The following is an 18,233-nucleotide window of genomic DNA, read 5'->3' as shown; positions in this document are numbered from 1 at the left end:
ATACCTACCAACATTCATACAAAGAACAGGGTCACAAGTACAGAACAAAAATATTACGATTGTTGGACAGCACAGGTGGGCTTAGAGACATATAGTCAAGTCTGGGAAGATGTAGCCTGATCAACTACATTATCTGGGGTTTGACTAGCATGTGCCTAAGTACGTTTGTGAAGTTTCAACAAATCAAAAAAAAAAAAAAAAAAATCAATAGACAAACACAATGAAACTAAAAAGGGTATCAATCTATCAAGAGAAAAACACATACAATGTAGATTAAAATCCACTAATTATAACAAAATGGCTAAAAGAAAAGGTAAGGACTAAGGATTTTTAAGTCCTCTCTTCTTATAAATAGCTTTGAAGCAAGCTTGCCTAAGCTTCTTTGTTCTTCCTGTCAATTCCATACCTGGCAATTTCTCCATCATCTTTTTGTGCCCTGCTAACGTCTCTACCTCTTCCTTTAATCCCAACTCCTAGTTTTTTATTAAGTAGATGCAATATATTTTTCGTGTGAGTTCATAAAATTTACAATAAGTTAAGTTTATGTAAATATAAATCAGAAATCGTAGTAAAACAATTGATTCGATGTGGCATATGCCTAGGGCCTATGTTTATGTTATAATGAAACTAATAATTAAAATTTTAGAAAATACCAAAACTACTTTGGTTACCAAGTGCATGCATACATGCATGAGTAATATATAGAAGGTTATTATCGTAGTTTACCTCGGCATTTTGAATGAGGGATTGAAGGCTCTTAAGTTTTCTATGAGGCCATCTGTTTATGTTTAGCTCTCTGCATCTTTTCTTCAACAATGTTAATCCTATCCCTAGTTCCTTTGCTGCCATGATTATCGGCATCTCAAAGTACTTCGCTATCTCTTCAAACTCCAATGGTCTCAATCTATTTGCCACCTTCCGGCCACCGTGATCAGTGGTGGCAGCACTAGAACTACCTGTAGCCTCACCACCGGATTTACAGTCTTCCCTGAAACTAACCAATGGTAAATTACCATCCTCCCAACAATCCCATAAGCTTATGTCTTTAAGGGGATCCAAATCGTGAAACTCATTTCTAGAAATGATGTTTTGATCTTTGTTGAGAACTGTGGAAACGTTCTGATCGAGCACTTCATGCAATTTTTCCGACAACTCGTAATCATGATGGTCGAGCATGTCACCACTGCCAAAAAAAAAAAAAAAAAAAACTCAAGATAATCAAATCCAACCCGATGAAATACTCTTTTTGATCACTACAGATCCAAACCATGTTTTGATCAATATAGACAAAATCACTTTTCTGTGCGAAAGATAGGGTAATGAGTGACGTTTATATATACCTGAAAAGATCTTGATGATCAAAGTACGGAAACCAATCGAGGTCATATATGGGGTTTTGATGATCTGCAGGTGGATCCATTTGTGAGGGAGAAGTTAAAAGTTGCGGTAAGAATGTGATGATTTATATAATTGAAGTAGGAGAAGTAATTAATAACAAATAAAGAGGAAGTGAATATAAATACTCGTTGAGCCGTAACTTTCTTCTTCCATTCACACACGTATAAGTATATACTGCTAAAATCTTGACTTGTGTGCCGCATGCATTTAATGCTTCACATGTCTACCCTGCAAATCCTTGACTTTGAAGCGACGTATCAGTTCCCATATACCTCAGAATTAATTCTTTTCACTGCATACTACAAGTCTTCAATCATGCAAAAGAAAACATGACTTGTTGTAGCTAAACTACTTACGTTCATTATAATTATTTGACTCGTATAAACTTGGTTGCTATAAGTTGCTTTGTATGTGTATGCTAGTGTCAATTCATGAGGTCTTATCACATTTAGGTCCCTGGAATCAGTTCACACTAATCATTAACTCATTTGAGTATATGGTCATCATGGATAACGCCAGCCCGAAGTAGACAACTCCTCACTTTCACGATTCGCTTGAGTGCATTTTACCATTTTATACACTATGTTTTTGATACACATAGTAGTCACTAGGGCACAATTCGGTCATTAGGCTGGGGTTATGAATTCATGACTGGGGACTTGGTACATCTACGAGTCTTACATCACGTTTTATCAACAAATCTTGTATACTCATTTTAGCAACAACTCTGGTATCTCATTCTAGCAACAAATCGTGTATCTCATTTTAGCAACAAATCTTGTATCACGTTTTAGCAACAAACTTTGATTACCCTGTGAATATGAAAGTTGCATCTCATTTGGGCAACATACTTCATCTCTCATGATAACAACAAGTCATTGTAATAAAATAAACTTGACATCATTAGTAGTTACGTCTCATATAACTTCTTTGTAAACATCATACTTTGACATTACTACCAATATTTATGTAAATTTCTTTTGTGTTTCAGAATTTTAAATTTATGTTTGAGTAAGAATTAGGTTTAGTGAGTTGCAGATTCCTTAAGGAAGACCTCAACCGTATAAAGACAATCTAGCTTTATCATACGTATATAACATCTGGAAGAGAAACATGTTTTGTACTCCGTTCCCTTCTCTGTTATAATTCTAACATTGTCATGCTTTAGCATTTTAAATTTACGAAGAAATGATTGAATCCTTAATTCCCATATCAGCAAAGTAGAATAAATCAATCATTCTCATCGCTATCAAACAACTTCATTCCACTAAATGTGAAAACCTAACAATATTGTAAACCATAAACAAGTCCATATATATTTTTCATCCATACAAAACTTATCTTGTAGTCGATTATCCATAATCAAAGCATCGTATGTTCCCCACGACGGTATACATCATTAACATCCTAAGTGGTTATGACGGTTGATGATCAATCAAAATCTTTCGTATAGTAAACTAAGAATTTTAATTTCACCGATAAAATTAGCAAAGCTAAGTTTAATTTACACAACTCATTTGGTTGAAATAATTCCTCAAATCTGATAAAATCCTTTTGAACCTATACATATTTGTAAATTTTATATTACTCGTCATATAGTTTGAAAATAATTAGCAAACCCAATGAGGCAAATTTTCACAAAACTAGTCCAAACATATGTATCTAATATCGTAATAAATTAAAACTGGTACCGAAAACCCACAACTTTTCTCTTAAGGTACTCCTTTCTTAAATTTCGGGACGAAATTCCCTTCAACAGGGGGATAATGTAAAAACCGGTAAAATTCGGTCAGAGTTCGACGATCAAACCCCCGTGAGCCGTTATGCAATAAAGACCAATGGCACGTAAATTGGGGTCTATTAAGTATATGTGTTTGTATTTTTAATTTAACCAACCGAGGTTTAACAAACTAATAAATATTACATGGTTAATATATATAAGTTCAAATTTATATATATATATATATATATATATATATATATATATATGTGTGTGTTAATTACCTTTGCAAATATCTAAATACATGTAGGATATGTAATGTATATATATTCGAAATAAATATACACTTAAGATTGTGTATTGTGTAAAATCCTAAAGACCAAATACCTTATATACATACATACACCAATACATCTACTAATATATCAAATTCAAATAAATGAATATACAAATACAAATAGACCAATGAATGAATAAATTGACAGCCAATTAACACTAATAAATTGACAGCCAATTGACATTAATAAATTGACAGCCAATTGACACTAATAAAGAAGCCAATTGACACTGTAGGGGAATAGCTTTACTCTTTCCCTTTTCTTCCTTGTTTCCTGCAATCTATCAAAGAAACCCAAACTTTTTTTTCCTACATCGATTCCTATCAAAATAATCATCCCATTCATCAATTTTCAATAAAAATAACCAAGAACAAACATCTCAAATACCCTCCCCATCGGTTTCTATCAAGAACAACCAAAAGAAAAAGGAAAACCTGTATCAAAGCAAGAACACTCCTGTTCTTGATTCTCGAGTACACCTGCAAACAAGAAGAACAATAATCCGTTTGTATTTCCTTTCCTTTTCCTGTCATATAGCACCACCCAAACACCCTTATGCTTCAGACATCGCAGCTTCCAAGCACCCATGAGATGATTCCTTAGCAACAGTAGCCAATCAACCCCTTTTCTTCTTCCTTCTACATCCGAGCCAAACCAAAGCACCGGAGGTGTTCTTCTGATCGGAGCTAATCGTTACTGCTCTTCCCGTCGCCCTAATTGTCTCGTCGAGGGCTCCTTCTGATGAAGAAGCTGTCTGGGAATCAAGAAGCTGCCACCGCCACTCCTAAACTCTTCTCCAGTCGCGGAACAACCCACAAACCTCCCCATCAGCACCGACGATTTGTTCGTCCTTCCCTTATCCCCTTCACGACCCCACCTGTTTCCCCGATCGGAACCACCCAACCCACCCTAAACATCGACTGATGTTGTTATTGCTCTCCAATCGGATCGATACCGGCGAAGAAGCAAAAACGATCAAGAAGAGCTCACCTGAGAAGTCGTCTCCCCCTCTCATGATTACCATCGGCCATGTCTGCCTTCGTCTTCAAGCTCCAATCGAATCAAGCCCGACGCATCCTTGAACAGCGACTGAGGCGGCTGCCTCGTTCCCTCGGGCTAAGTTTTCCGTCGTCTGAGGTAGAACCTTCACAGGGACGTCGCAGCCGGGCGGTGATGGTGGTGATTCTGATGCTTTTCGGTTCTATGACCGGTCGCCTCCACCCCCGTACCTGTTGTTCGCCATTTTGCAGTCCCGTGCACCCGAAGCTCCCGACTGAGTCTTTCTTTAGGAAGCGATCGGGCATAATGAGGGCAAAAGCCCTAATCCTTGATACTGGATCGGATACGGGGCTCCAACAAAAAAAAGGGAAATGGGTTCCGGGTTTGACCCAGTCAAAGGTCAAACATAAATCAAACCTCCTTTTAAATTATCAAAACTTAACCTCCTTTGACAAATACCTTGCAATTTCAGTCCAAACCCCAATCTTTGATTCCAATTGTTGATAATAACCCCTCCTTTGAAATTATTTTTACCCAATCAGTCCCACTTTGGTTAAAATAATTTACAAACAATCCATATAATGTAAACCTGTTACAAAACGGTCCCGGTAATACTTCAAGGTTCAAGGATTATGAATTTGCGGTTCACTCGGCATGTTTTTCGTTTCTCAAAGGAATGCAAATGCCGTACCAATCGAACTCACGCTTCAAGGGTGAGTTCATACCCCTACATTTTATATTTTTATTAAGTTTTAAGGGGGGGAATACAAGTTAAATCATCAATATCATAATTAAACGTTTTCAATAGATTACATCAGAAAAGTTGAACTTCAATCACGACCGGTTTTGGTAAACTTAAACATTTTAGTTTTCAAAACAACACAAGGTGCAAGTAGTTCAAGTTCTTGATTTTCAAATGGCTACTTGCACATCACCATACGAGTTTTCTATAATTTATACATAACTCAGTAATATTGTTTTGTTTACGCTACATGTATTTGTAGTGCATTATCATTTTTAGTCTAATCTCCATAACTATGCCCGTATTCTTGAGGTACATTATGGACAATAATAGCGCTATTGGGTTTACCACCCCACCTTGGGACGCTAAGGTGATTGATCGCACGTGGTTGAGTGTGTATGATGATTAGATGCTCCATCCTATATATATACATATGTATATGTATAGGGTGAGGACTATTTGTTGTTGTTATCCTTTGTTAATCAACTTTCAATTCTATAAACCATTATCTCAAATACAATGGTTTGCCAATTTCAAAAGAAAACAAATACTAGGTTTGTAAGTGAAAAGCATTTAATAATACGAAACAAAAACTTATGAACTCACCAACCATTGTGTTGACACTTTTTCAAACCACTTGTATTCTCAGGAAATCATTAAACAGGTAACCAAGTGTTGTTGAGAATGGGATGCTAAGACGTCAAACATTTCCTATCTTGTCCATGTATAGTAATTGATTTATAAACATGTAAATCATAATGATGTAACTTTTCAATTATATATATATGTTGGTTGTGTTTACTTGAATTACTATTGCAATTGTTGTTATGATATTATACATGAAGTCCTCCACCCCCGGACGTTTCCGCCATCCTCGGTTTGGGGGTGTGACAGAGCTCCTGACAAAATGACATAACAAGAGAGAGTAAACCATCCCATCTTTCATCTTTCATTTTTTGCAATAACAATTTGGTGGATGCAACTAGCCTCAATGCATTACAAATATCTTGAGATTGTCTTTGTAAAGCTTGACAAAGCAAATCAGTGATCTCCATTATTTCTTTCTCGAGATGAAGAACAAAAATGAACTCAAATGTAGTAATAGCCTCATATGTTGAATCTGCGTCGCCTTTGATTGAACCGGTTCTATCCTTAATAATTTTAAGTAAAACCTCACAAGTTGGACTAAACATTTTGATTAAGCTTGAAACTGATTTTAAGTAACTCCATCTAGTATCACCAGCTCGTTGTAATGTACCAATTTGATTAAGACCTCTACCTGTCTCTAACTCGTCAATAGAAATCTTATATGCAATTTCCTCAGCTTGTGCATCTCTAAGTTGGTTGGTACGCTTGGAGGAAGCACCAACAACATTGATAACAAAAGATAATCGAGTAAAAAACTTTTGTAATGCAACAACTCCTTGTGAAGCAGCCACTAATGCTAATTGTAATCGATGGGCAAAACAATGAACATAGTATGCATAAGGACAATCATTTGAAATCAATGCTTGCAAACCCTTGAAATTACCTCGCATATTGCTTGCACCATCATACCCTTGACCACGAATTGACTTAAGATCAAGATTGTTACGTGACAATACAGAATAAATTGCATTCTTAAGAGTTTTTGCTGTAGTGTTAGGTACATGAACAAGCCCAAAGAAACGCTCCATAATAAAGCCATCTTTATTTAAAAATCTCAAAACAATTGACATTTGTTCTTTATTAGACTGATCGCGTGCTTCATCAACAAGTAAACAAAATTTTCCAACATTAATCTCCTCACAAATCATCTTCCTCACCTTAGTTGATATAAGGTTTAAAATCTCTTTTTGAATTGATGGTGATGTATATAATGCATGTTTAGGAGCAGTACGAAACAATTCTTCCAACTCTGTGTTAAAATCACCAAGTGCCTTCAATATTTCACGAAAATTTCCTTTGTTTATAGAATCTTGTCCTTCATCGTGGCCTCTATATGCAATTCCTTGAAAGGCACACAAACGGACTGTATAAATAGTAGCCTTCAATCTCAATCTATTATTTTTACGCTCTTCTTCTGTAAATGTCTCAAACACATTCCGTATATCTTGCGCCTCATTTAACAAATCATCACATGATTTTTGTGCAACATTGTGAAAAGATGTACACTCAGAGCCCATGTGCTGCAAAAAGGCACAACTTTTTCCACCAACTTTCTTCCAGTTCTGAAATCCATCTATAGTAAATGCTCGTTGGCCGTAGTGTCCCATTCCAGAAGGTTTGTTGAATAGAAAACACGGAAAACAAAATGCAGCATCTAAGCTCTTCGAATATTCAAGCCAAGGAAATAACTTAAACCAAGAAACTTGAAAACTACGTTTATGGGTTTCAGGTCCAGATTTCGGATATACAGAAAGTGTTTGTTGAAAGGGACCAAGATTAATATATGCTCGCATAATAGTATCTCGTTGACTAACAGGATAATCATAAATTTGCTTACGCAAACCAGGATCTCGTTATAATGTACTAAGATCAATTTCATTATTTTTAAGATGAGTTTTTTTGAAACGGTTCTCACGAACATTAGGCATGGGGGAATCTTCATCCAAAACAATCTCCGGCAGGTTTTTAGAATCTTGAGTATTTTCTTTTGATAAATCAATCAATAGTAGATTGTTTTTTCATGTTGATATAAACTACACAATCAAATTTACTAACAATTAACAAATAACAATATAAAATATATACAAATAGAGTATTTTATTTTCAAAAAATAATATAAAGTGCATATAATTTTAATTTGTTTCATATCATAATAACAAATATAAATACACACAAATATATGATAATACTATATATATATATATATATATATATATATATATATATATATATATATATATATATATATCATCCGTTCAAGAAAACTTATATACAATTAAATAAAAACCATTTAAAATAAATAATAAAGTAATAATTATTAATCTCTTAAATCAATAAATACTATTGTCTAGTTGTATGTATGTGTAGTCATAATCAACATGAACCATTTTCTACGTTTTCTATTTTATTTATATGTTGTTGACTAACAACAGAGAAAAAGCAATAAATAGACCTACCTATAAAGAAAAGAAGAGTCAAAAAGCTAAATACCTTTAACTGAGAATGGAATGGAGATCTACGAAGAAAAAAAACTTGGGGAAAAGCGGAAAGCTCCAGCAGGCTAGCACTCAAGCGCACGGCGGTTGGCGGTCAAGTCTCAATCCAGGCTTCGACGACTAGTAAAGAGGCGAGAGGGCGTACGGTACGAACAATTCGGCGACCGGAAAAAGTACAAGACAGCAACAGCCTTAACAGGTGAAGTTTTTCCGATGAGTTTCGAGACGTAGTTTTTCGACGGCCGGAATAAATTTTGGATTTTGGTTTTCACTTTTCAGTTTTGTTAAAGGGTTAAATTGATGTAAATTTGATTAGAATTTGGGGTTTTTATAGATTTTTATAGATATTGTCATATTGAGTTTCTTTATTTTATAAATTCTACAGAAACAAGGTTGTTTTGATTTTGTTATTGATCTTCCGGAAATTTTGTTACTTGTTATTCCTATCCAGATTGCATAGCTTTAAGATATTATTTATATAGACTAATAGACATGATCTGGAAACCGGGGGGCAAATATGCCATTCTAGTTATTTTTTTCAACTTGGTTATGCATATACGGGTATTAGGAGACCCAAAAGCGGGGAGGCCATGGCCTCCCCCGGCCCCTATGACGGTCCGCCCCTGAATAGTACAAGCATATAAGTCAAAGTTTATCTGTTCCTTATATCCCAAGGGGTAAAACCGATATCTTGGGCCCCTCAATGATTTTGTGTTGACTTATATGTCGGGCCCGACCAGGACCGAATTGATGTGTTCAATTAAGTTCTTCGTCATACAAATCAGAAATCGGGAAACAAACTGTTGGACAATGAGAATGATTATGTTCCATGTCTTTGTCCACATGATATCTTGCAGAATGGAGGATTATATGATCCCTTACCTTAGGACTTGTAACTGACTAGGTCAGAGTTCGACAGCGGCTTTTTAAAGCTATGACTGCTAGTTAAATTTTGAAGTCATACTTGCAATTACAGTTATTAGACTTATACAAGTGGGAGACTATTGGATTAGGTGTCTAAGACCATAACTATAATTGGTGTGTACTTGATTTGATAATAGCATGGTCCTTTTGGGTTGCCTTCACCCTAGCAGCTTGATAGGATGACTTTTGGAGATAGAGGTTGAATTTATTATTTGGAATAATAAATTGATTTATTAATGTATTATGAAAATAATTTATTAATTAGAAATCATGTTATTTAACTAGTATTTAATCAAAAATTAGGTTGGAATTAATTTGGGGATTAAAGGAAGTGATTAATGGAACATGGGTTGTTTTGCAAATCATTGATAGTTGTGAAACTGGGCTATTGGCTCCTTAGAATGGAGTGGACGAAAACTATAGGGAGGCCCTATAGATTTCGTCCAAGGCTCCTTAATAAGGGTCCATGGGCTGCTTAAGCCTTAAGCAGGAAATTAAGGTTTCCTCCAGCAAACCCTAGCAGCCCACAGCTATATAAAGACCCCACCACTTAGAGATTTCGGCCAATGCATTGTTGCTACAAACCCTAGCCAAAATTCTAGAAGAATTCCCTCATCTCTCCTCTCATCTTCTTGCTAGTGGTGTTTGTAAGCCATTAGAGGTGCAACATTTGAGGCACTAAGCTTTCAAGAGTTAAGGATCTACAAGGTGTTCTTATTATTACTACATAACAAGTAAGGTAAACATCAAAACCCTTTTAATATGTAATTTTTTATTTATATATGCTAGATCTAGGGTTTTGCTTTGGTATTCAATTTGTATGTTCAACTAGTGAAAAACTTAGATCCAAAGCAATTAGGGTTGCATGAACACATAGGATGTAATTCTACTCAAAACCCATCAGTATGCTATGACATGTACTCGCCATGACGTGGCTTTTGCTTTGAGCATGGTTAGTGAATATAAGGGAAATCCGGGTAAAGCTCATTAGATAACGGTCAAGAACATTCTTAAGTAAATGGGGAGAACAAAAGACCGGGTCCTTGTGCTTAGTGGCAGTGATGACTTAAGAGTTATTGGGTATAGTGAAATCAGCTTTCAGACAGACAGAGACAACTTCTGTTCTCAATCTGGCTGGGTGATTACCCTTAATGGAGGAGTTGTGACTTGGAAACGTTCCAAGCAGGAGACTGTGGCTGATTCTACATGTGAATCAGAGTATATAGCTGCAAGCGAAGCATCGAAGGAGGCTATATGGTTGAAAAACTTCATTGGAGACCTTGGAGTTGTGCCACCCATTAAGGAGCCAATGGAGATTTTCTGCGATAATGAAGGAGCAGTTTCCTTGATCAAGGAACCAGGAGATCATGGGAGATCTAGACATATCGACAGAAAATACCACTTTATCGTACATCGAGTAGAAGAAGGACACCTCGTCGTAACGAGGGTATCATCTAAAGAGAATCCACCAGATCCCTTCACAAAGGGTCTGACTAGGGTCAAACACGTTCATCATGCGAGGAGCATTGGTCTGAAAGATGATATTAGTTTTAGTGATTAGATAAATATTTAGAAACTTGTATCAAATAAATGTAATTAACATTTGATGATTAAATAAATGGAGATTTGTTTATAAGTATTGTTTACTGTCTTTTGTCAATTGTTTATTGATGTGAATATTTAATGCACTAGTTTTTATTTATAATTCCTAGTTTATCGTATCTAAACCACACCTTACAGGCAGTGAACCCGATCGAGTATAGTATAGCTTTGATAAGCAAGGGTGTCGAACACAAGGGGAACGATAGTAAATTAATTTTGAATGTTTGATTATAGGTTACACAAAACACACGAAAGCAGTAAAGAAAGGTTTTTATGGAATTAAATCTCAAACAAACGAATAAATAGAAAATCTCGATAAACTGACCGAAGACAAATCTCTTTAGGTACTTTGGTTTAGACAAATTACATCTTAAAATCATAGATAATTGCACACAGATTTATTTATTCATGTTCACCGATTTCTAAAATGATTAGGTTCATGTTCACTATTACTAATCCTTTAGCAAACAATTCAATTCAAACAGTGGCCAATTGATTAAACTAACAAGTTTCCTAGTGTTCAGTTCGTATCAAGCAAGACTTGTAATATTAGTTAATTAAATTTGTCAATCCAATCAACTTATATGTGGTTGTTCATCACATATGCTCACACATTAACGTACTTATTTTTCTAGTTAACCCTAGGTTCATGTTCACTAATACTAGACATTCAATCTTGCTTTCACAAAACTATATGATTCAAGCAATTACGATGTTCATACAACTCAATAAACTTGATTATTAACAGAAAATAATCATCATTAACACATAAGGATCTTTTAACAAGCTTAACAAGATAAATTAAACATGAATAAAACAAATCACATAGCAATTAATCCGTAAATCAAGGTTTCATCTAATCATAAACACAAAGCAAAGAGTTTTAACACCCAAATCAGAAAGTAGTTACATATAGAATCATAATGGAATGCTAAACATGTTCACGTTAACAAACTACATGATTACCAACATGAATCTGCTCTCCAATCCTTTAGATCTTCGCTCCTGTCAGCTTAACGGCCTTCCGGCCGCCTTCTAGACCCTCAAAACGGCAGCTATGAAGTTTCTTGTCGCACAAGTCGAAGTGGAATATCATAGATGATGAAAATGGTGGAATGATATGGGGTATTTATAGTTGAATGGAGATGAAATTAATATGGAATATTAGAGTTGGATTGGAATAAGGACACTAATGGTGGCTTAGGGATTAAGCAAATAAAAATAAGGTAAGTGGTGCTTGGGGAATAAGTAACTTGGAGGGAATTTCCGTCCAACTTTTATGCTTCATCTTCAAGGCCGATTTTGGATATGAAAAATGTCGAATTTGCGAAAAGGCCCAATCACATAAGTCGTAGGAAATTTTGTCTAGTTTTTAGAACATTTTGAATCTCGTCAATTGGACTTATGAGTCATCAGATATACCCGAAACACTGAAGAGGGGTCAATCTGCCAACAATATCATTTTTGCATCTTTTCAGCTCCATTCTCTTCCTTTTGCATTCCAGCTCCCGTTTTAATTGTAATTGAATATTTCAAAGCATATTAAGTATCTTTTAGTTCTAAATAACATAAAAACATAGTATAAAATACTAAGAAAACATCATAAATATATGCATAAAATAGACGTTATCATTTATCATTGTGTTTCACTTTTGCATGTTTTACTTCCCGAATAATTGGATTATTCAAATATCCATAGTCGATCATACTTTGGAAGTAAGTAGTGAATTAAGACTGTCATGAATTGGGTTGTAGATTGTCTAAGTATTTAGACATAGCAATGGTTTGCTGCAACATTCATGAGTACTTTTGAAATGAGGATTTCAGTATTAGATTAAACTCACGCTCAGTGAATTACTTCATGGAATTTATCACGAGTAATTCTGAGACGATACTATCATATAATCTTTAAACGGAGATATATGAGTTGTTGTTTGCGAGTTGGTTGTGCATTGATAATACGTAAACGCATCAATAACTTGGTGTTATAAAACATATTTTTGTACATGATTTGATGAGTAAATAGTGCAAGCATATAAGTCGAAGTTTATCTGTTCCTTTTGCCCTAACAGGAAAACCGATATCTTGGGCCCCTCGATGATTTGGTGTTGACTTATGTGTCGGGACGGTCAGGACTTAATTGATGTGTTTAATTGTAGGCCTTTGTCATTACAAATCAGAAATCGGGAAACAAACTGTTGGACAATGAGAATGATTATGTTCCATGTCATTTTTCCACACGATATCTTGCAGAACGGAGGATTATATGATCACTTATCTTAGGACTCTTTACTGACTAGGTCAGAGTTCGACAACGTCTTTGAGAGCTACAATTTGCTAGTCAATTTTGAAGTTACACTTGCAATTATAGTTATTAGACTTATCCAAGTAGAAGACTATTGGATTAGGTGTCTACGCCCATAACTATAATTGATATGTACTTGAATTGATAGTAGCACATTCCTTTTAGGTTGCTTTCATACTAGCAACTAGACAGGATGACGTTTGGAGAAAGATGTTGAATTTATTATTTGAATAATAAATTGGAATAAATGATTTATAAATGTATTATGAAAATAATATATTAATTAGAAATCATGTTGTTTAATTAATTTGGAATTAATTTTGGGATTAGAAGAATTAATTAAAAGTACAGGGGCTATTTTCCATTTATTTAATAGTTATGGTTTTGGGCTCTTGGACCACCCAAGAGAGGGTTGGACGAAAACTATAAGGATGCCCTATAGGTTTTCATCCAAGGCCTTGAGAAGGGGAGTCCATGGGTTGCTTAGGCCTTAAGCTGGAAATTAGGGTTTCCTCTCGCAAACCCTAGCTTTGGCTCTTAGCAACCAACATCTATATAAGGAGCCCCAACCCCTTGAGATTTCGGCCACGTGCTTCCAAACCCTAGAAGAGCCGAATTCTAGTGCTTCCTCCTCCTCTCTCCTCTCATCATGTTGAATAGTGTGTTTGTGAGCCATTAGAAGTGTTACACTTGTGACACTTGTTCTCAAAGTTCAAGATCTTCAAGGAAACCATTGTTATTACTACATAACAATAAAGGTATGTATCTAAACCCTAGCTTTATGTTAATTTCGAAAAATTGTACATGCCTCCTAGGGTTTCTAGTTTTGTGTTCAATGTTTGTATGTCTAATAGAGAAAAAATAGATTCAACAATTAGGGTTGCATGAACACATATGATTGTTTGCTATGCTCAAAACCCATCACTAACACCATACCCTACTAAGATTTATGTCGCCATATCCAAAATAGGGTTTTTTTTGTCTCTTGGTCCTTCCAAATATCATGTTTGACCACTAACATGAGGTAGTCATTATGGAGCAAAATTCTTGCCATTTTTCATTGATGATAGTAGGTTTCTACTTTTTGCAAAATATGATGAAAGGAACTTTTGTTTGATAGATTATATAAAGAAGTCAGTACCACCTAGGCTATTTATTGCATTAAGAATGATATAACATTTTGGTGGTGATTAGAGCCTTTGGTGTCTTCTTGGTCAAAAAGATAAATTAGCCATAGCTAAGGTAAGGAAAAAGGGTCGTGATTAAAAGGAAATGTTATTTTCCATGTTTGTAATTCCTATAAATCTTTAGAATTAATACAAAATTTTTTAACTCTTTAGATTGACCTTCAAAAACAACAAGAATATGACTACTAAAGAGTACGACACACTTACGTTGCATTTTGGGGACGAAATTCAAAAGGGCGAGAGAGAAAGTCAATTCTTCATGTCAAAAAGTTGTTTTATTACTTCATATCAAGAAATAAGGACCAAAATGATACAAGATTTACATGGAATTCCTAAGTGTAGAAATGACAAAAGCATTACGTTATCTTCACATAGAAATAGGATGACAATTAGGTAAAGATAATCATTGATAATGTCTTGTCAAGATAAGAGGAAAAAAATTGTCAATGCTATATTGTTGATCATAGGGCATGGGACCTTTTTACCTTATGTTTATTCTTGGTTATATTGTTTTTGTTGGTGTTTGATGTTGGTTGTATTGGTCTTTTGTTAGACTTTATTGTAAATGTTATGCATAAGTTGCTACTTTTTTATTTGAATGAAATTGGAATGACTTTTCGGGTTTGATAATGGTAATTGTAGTTTGCATGATATCTTTTTGTGTTGGTTTGATAATGGCTGATTTTAGTGTGTAATCTAAGGTTGGACATTGTATGACATGATAGGAGTGTCGTAGCAGCGGTTGCGAGGCTTTGAGTTGTGGTTTACATGATTCGTGAGACAAGTGAGTCTCTTCACTGTACTCGTGGGTCGAAGACACCAATGTCGGTCTACTAGGTTATTGTTGTAGGATGATAGTTGTCTTTGTGACACTTGCTGATAAGTCTGTATGTGCTTGTTTGTCTGTGATTATTACTAGCATGATTGTATGTTATATACATAGAGCCAATCTAGGCTCAGAGTCACTATGGACTCGGGGTTGATACAGAAACGGGGATTGATACGGATCCGACACAACTACATGCTGTTACATGGAGTCATTATGGACTCAGGGTTGATACGGACCAAACACAACCACGTGTTGTTATATTTATGTATGTGTGTTGTATGTGGTATTTTGGATAACTCACTAAGTTTTATGCTTACGGTTGCGTGATTTAAACATTTTCAAGTACTGTTAGTTTCAAAATGAAGAGTCCGACTTGATCGCACAGCATCCCCAAAGATTTATTCCTCAATAATTGTTTACTCTGATGTTCTGAGATTACTTCTACTCTAATAAATGAATGGTTTTAACTTATTTAGAAAGAAAAAATTTTAGTCAGTATTTTTGGATGTTAGATATAGTTTATAATTTGCATTATAACTCATGGATTCATCTTCAAGTTGCTTATATGCAAACCAAGGACAAGTAACTTTCAACTCTTATCCACCACACAAACATCCACATGCACTCTCATACGACAAAATACACAATCATGTTATAATGCTGCCTCAAAAATAGACAAAAGATTTCATACAAAAACATTATTGGGTTCATGATTTCATACCATGAAATTCGTTTAATTACAAGAGAACCATATATACATCATCCATGTATGTGCAATAATTAAAGAATAAACATCACGTCTCACTTTTGCACCATTACCATGGTAACCATAAACCACATATCCCATCATCATAAGCATTCAATACGTTTTCTCTAATCATTTCTTCTTCTTCTTTTTTTTTTTACTTTTCTTTTTGTTATTTATTGTTAAGTCCTACAAAGCAAACAAGCAATAAGAAGCTAAGCAAGAAAACACCTATTTCAGAATAAATCTCACATAATTCCTTATTTCCCAAACTGCCCCTCAGAAATTCTGAAGAGAAGCAAGCCACTGCTCCATGTACTTGTTCCCCTCTGCATAATAAATAAGATACAAACAATTAGATATTGAAAAGACATAAATACCATCCATATCTTCCTCATCAACGTGAGTCGTGTGTTTGAACCTATTAATTACTAAATATCTAAAATAATTTTTTGTTATGATCCATAAAAGGAATTGTGTGGTTCATATACCAATAACATCAGTGGATAAATAAACAAACGAAATATTACTATCAATAGAAGATTGACACAATTTAGATGAAACTTTAATATGATAAATATGATTATTAAAATCTATCAACCACAATCATTACTATCTTTATTCTTCGTGTGGTGTTTTCAGGTGCTTTACTCTTTTCATAAAGGAAACCAAAAAGCCTAAAAGAGATAAAATGTTGTGAGCACTTAACGAGATTCCGAAAATGGCCACATCAAGACAAAACAATTATAACATACGATTTATGCATCAAAATGTAGGGAACAATAAACGATGCATAGAGTACAAGTCATACCAGCAGGGAAGCCATTTGGGAGAGCAGTGAGAACATTCAAGAACTGATTACTGGAGTTATGATGTTGAGGTTGAGCCACTTCTTCTGTCTTAAAAGCTTTGCAATCATTTCGATAACATGGAACAAGAACAGCAAAACTGTTGTCTGCAACAGCATCGGAATCATCGTCGTCATCACTCTGGAAAAAATCAGGGGCATGAGGCTCCATCCACCCAATAGACCAGTCTGAATCATAAGAGGATTCTTCCGACGCCGATAAACAAACACCATCGGAGGGGACTAACACGACGTCGTACTCTTTGTCGATTACTTTCCTCCGTTCTTCTCTACTCTGCCATTTCTTCTTCGTCTTTTTTGATGAAGAAGAGGAAGAAGAAGAAGATGATAACTTTGCGTCTTTCTTGTTTAAAGAAGATAATTTCATTGAATCGGAAGAGATTACGGGCTCTTTTTCCTTCCCATTACTCCAATACCACCAGGAAAACCGGGTCAATGAAATTGACATTTCTTCAAACAGGTGGTACGCGAAAGAGTTTTGAAGGGTGGAGTTCAATTAAAGAGCGATCAAATCAAGAAAAAATAATGAAAATCTGATCAAAAAGGGGGGATTTCATAAAAAATAGTTATACCCATAATCAGATGATCCAAAAAATTCAACTTTTTCCCAAAAAAACACAACACTAAAGAACCAATTCAAGCAATAGTGCTATGATTTCATCAAACGAAAACATAAGCCAATGATTAGGAACGGAACCACTTAATTCAGGAAAAATGAAATGGCAAGTTGGTTAATTTAATTGCAGAATAACCAATAACTGAACTTAGGGTTCGAAAGATTATCCACAATAGCCTGTATAATAAATTATCAAAACATCCTAGTTCCAAGTGGTTAAAGTCATAGAATCATGGCTATCACTGAGAAAAAGTGGAGACCCAGGATATTTCACCAACGAATAAAAGTTCATCCGGATTTAAAGACTGATTTCAACAAGAAAAGGACGATTTGTTAGCCGGAAAAGAAGAGGCTACGCTATATATTATCACCGAAAAAAAAGAAAGAAGCTTCCATGGGGAATAAATGAAAACGACGAGAGATAAGAGTAAGAATGTTAAACACCAAAAAATAACGTCTCAAGCATCGCCATGTTTTTAAAACCTGTAACCCCACGTAAAAAATTGGAGGGAGTAATCAGTTTGTGTATGTGATTGATGGGTTTTGTGGGAGAAATGAAATGAAGATATAGATACAGAGAAACAGATATAGGAAAGAAAGTCTTTAGCGTGAGGAGTAAAACAAGGTTGCCGAAAGTACTGTGACACCCCCTGCATTTCTGCGAATTATAAAAAAGCACTACTTTTCAATTTTTATCTTGGCCAATGTGTTTTATAAGTTTTCAACTTAATTTGATTTTTATATGTATTACATGAGTTAATTTACAAAAAAAATTAAATATAAAAGTCAAAATATTTAAGAACTTTAAATTTATTAG

The 18,233-nt window shown here is 34.9% G+C and overlaps 2 protein-coding genes across 2 annotated transcripts; both read right to left on the bottom strand.

The window, feature by feature from the left end:
- Nucleotides 1–3,663: 3,663 nt before the first annotated feature.
- On the bottom strand, nucleotides 3,664–7,638 carry LOC145164053 (uncharacterized). Its single transcript, XM_079082774.1, has 3 exons — nucleotides 6,129–7,638; nucleotides 3,891–3,935; nucleotides 3,664–3,776 (listed from the first exon to the last, which is right to left on the bottom strand). The coding sequence occupies exons 1-3, from the start codon at nucleotides 7,636–7,638 to the stop codon at nucleotides 3,664–3,666; spliced, it is 1,668 nt and encodes a 555-aa protein (XP_078938900.1).
- An 8,232-nt stretch (nucleotides 7,639–15,870) lies between these two features.
- On the bottom strand, nucleotides 15,871–18,007 carry LOC145166560 (uncharacterized). The gene is made up of 2 exons (XM_079085567.1): nucleotides 16,744–18,007; nucleotides 15,871–16,261 (listed from the first exon to the last, which is right to left on the bottom strand). Exons 1-2 carry the CDS (start codon nucleotides 17,246–17,248, stop codon nucleotides 16,212–16,214), a joined length of 555 nt encoding a protein of 184 aa, XP_078941693.1. The 5' UTR covers nucleotides 17,249–18,007; the 3' UTR covers nucleotides 15,871–16,211.
- Between the last annotated feature and the right edge of the window lie 226 nt (nucleotides 18,008–18,233).

This window comes from Lactuca virosa, chromosome 3 (assembly GCF_052849685.1).
Source record: "Lactuca virosa cultivar CGN04683 chromosome 3, Lactuca_virosa_CGN04683_v6, whole genome shotgun sequence".
Lineage (NCBI taxonomy): Eukaryota > Viridiplantae > Streptophyta > Magnoliopsida > Asterales > Asteraceae > Lactuca > Lactuca virosa.
Note: the sequence above shows the minus strand (reverse complement) of the source record. Positions and strands in the feature narration are given on the sequence as shown.